The 1,097-nt window shown below is 41.7% G+C and overlaps 1 protein-coding gene across 7 annotated transcripts in view; it reads left to right on the forward strand.

Moving 5' to 3' along the window:
- rasgrf2a (Ras protein-specific guanine nucleotide-releasing factor 2a) overlaps positions 1 to 1,097 on the forward strand; it is a 36,694-nt gene that overhangs the window by 11,379 nt on the left and 24,218 nt on the right. For all 7 annotated transcript variants that reach the window (XM_034896064.1, XM_034896066.1, XM_034896065.1 and 4 more), the window contains exon 2: positions 744 to 850. In XM_034896064.1, the coding sequence (XP_034751955.1) occupies positions 744 to 850 (107 nt within the window). The remainder of the gene's footprint in view (positions 1 to 743; positions 851 to 1,097) is intronic.

Raw genomic sequence — 1,097 nt, forward strand, 5'->3', positions numbered from 1 at the left:
CACTAAGGTCTATATAAAGAGACTTCAGATACAGTATTAAGGGACCACTAAGGTCTATATAAAAGCATCCAAAGAGCAACATGTCATGGGACCTTTAAAAATAAAGTAGCCTGATAATCAGATTAATGCCCAATTGTAATTAACATTACAAGGGAAGGTGTCTTGCTCTGCTGTTATCCCTTCTTCTGGGCTGTGCAGCTGTTTTACCTTGAAACACAAGCTGTCATGTTTATCGTCTGCTCAACAACATTGCATTGCTTGATGTCAATGAAAAAAACCAACACACTGAAGTTCTGGATGTCTTGATCGGTGCTCAGGCATTCAGCATGGATCAAGTTACCGTAACATTTCAAAGTAATGGGCTTTACTCCTGCAACAGGAAGCATCGATCCTCACAGTACTCATAACCATGCACAGATTGAAATGTTGACATTGCACTTAGCGCTGGTTACTTGGCAGTTCTGATGTGCCGTGGATAAAAGACGCTCGAGAAATCCATTAACTCACTCTCATTTTCCTTTTGTAATAAATCATGCTGCTGAGTGAGTCCCCGTCTCATCAGTAACAAGTATTTAATATAACATTTTGGACACTTGTGAATCCAAACTGACCTTTTTAAAAACCCAGGGGTCACAAAATGACCCATAGAAACTAACAGGCAGCAGTAGAGCAGCGGCTGCCGGGTTCTGTGAGGTTGAATGACTGTTTTTTTTGTTGTGTTGCGTCTGTTTTCTCCACTGCAGCACTATTTTCTGGTGATTTTCGGCCACGATGGACAGAAACCTTTGGAGCTGCGGACGGAGGAAGAGTCGGACTGCAACGAGTGGGTGGAGTACATCCAGCAGGCCAGGTGAGAAAAGAAAGCCAGCTTTAATTTTGAGGTACTTATACAACTCATTACACATAAATGAAGGAGGTTTGTTTCTTCATGTATGTGTAAGATGTGTACGACTTATGACTTACACAAAAGCATTTAAAGAACACTCAATTGAAGAGACAATTAACAAAGCAGTACAGTATAACCAGTGTGTGTGTGTGTGTGTGTGTGTGTGTGTGTGTGTGTGTGTGTGTGTGTGTGTGTGTGTGTGTGTGTGTGT

The sequence above is a fragment of the Etheostoma cragini genome, chromosome 16 (genome assembly GCF_013103735.1).
Source record: "Etheostoma cragini isolate CJK2018 chromosome 16, CSU_Ecrag_1.0, whole genome shotgun sequence".
In the NCBI taxonomy this organism is placed as follows: Eukaryota; Metazoa; Chordata; class Actinopteri; order Perciformes; family Percidae; genus Etheostoma; species Etheostoma cragini.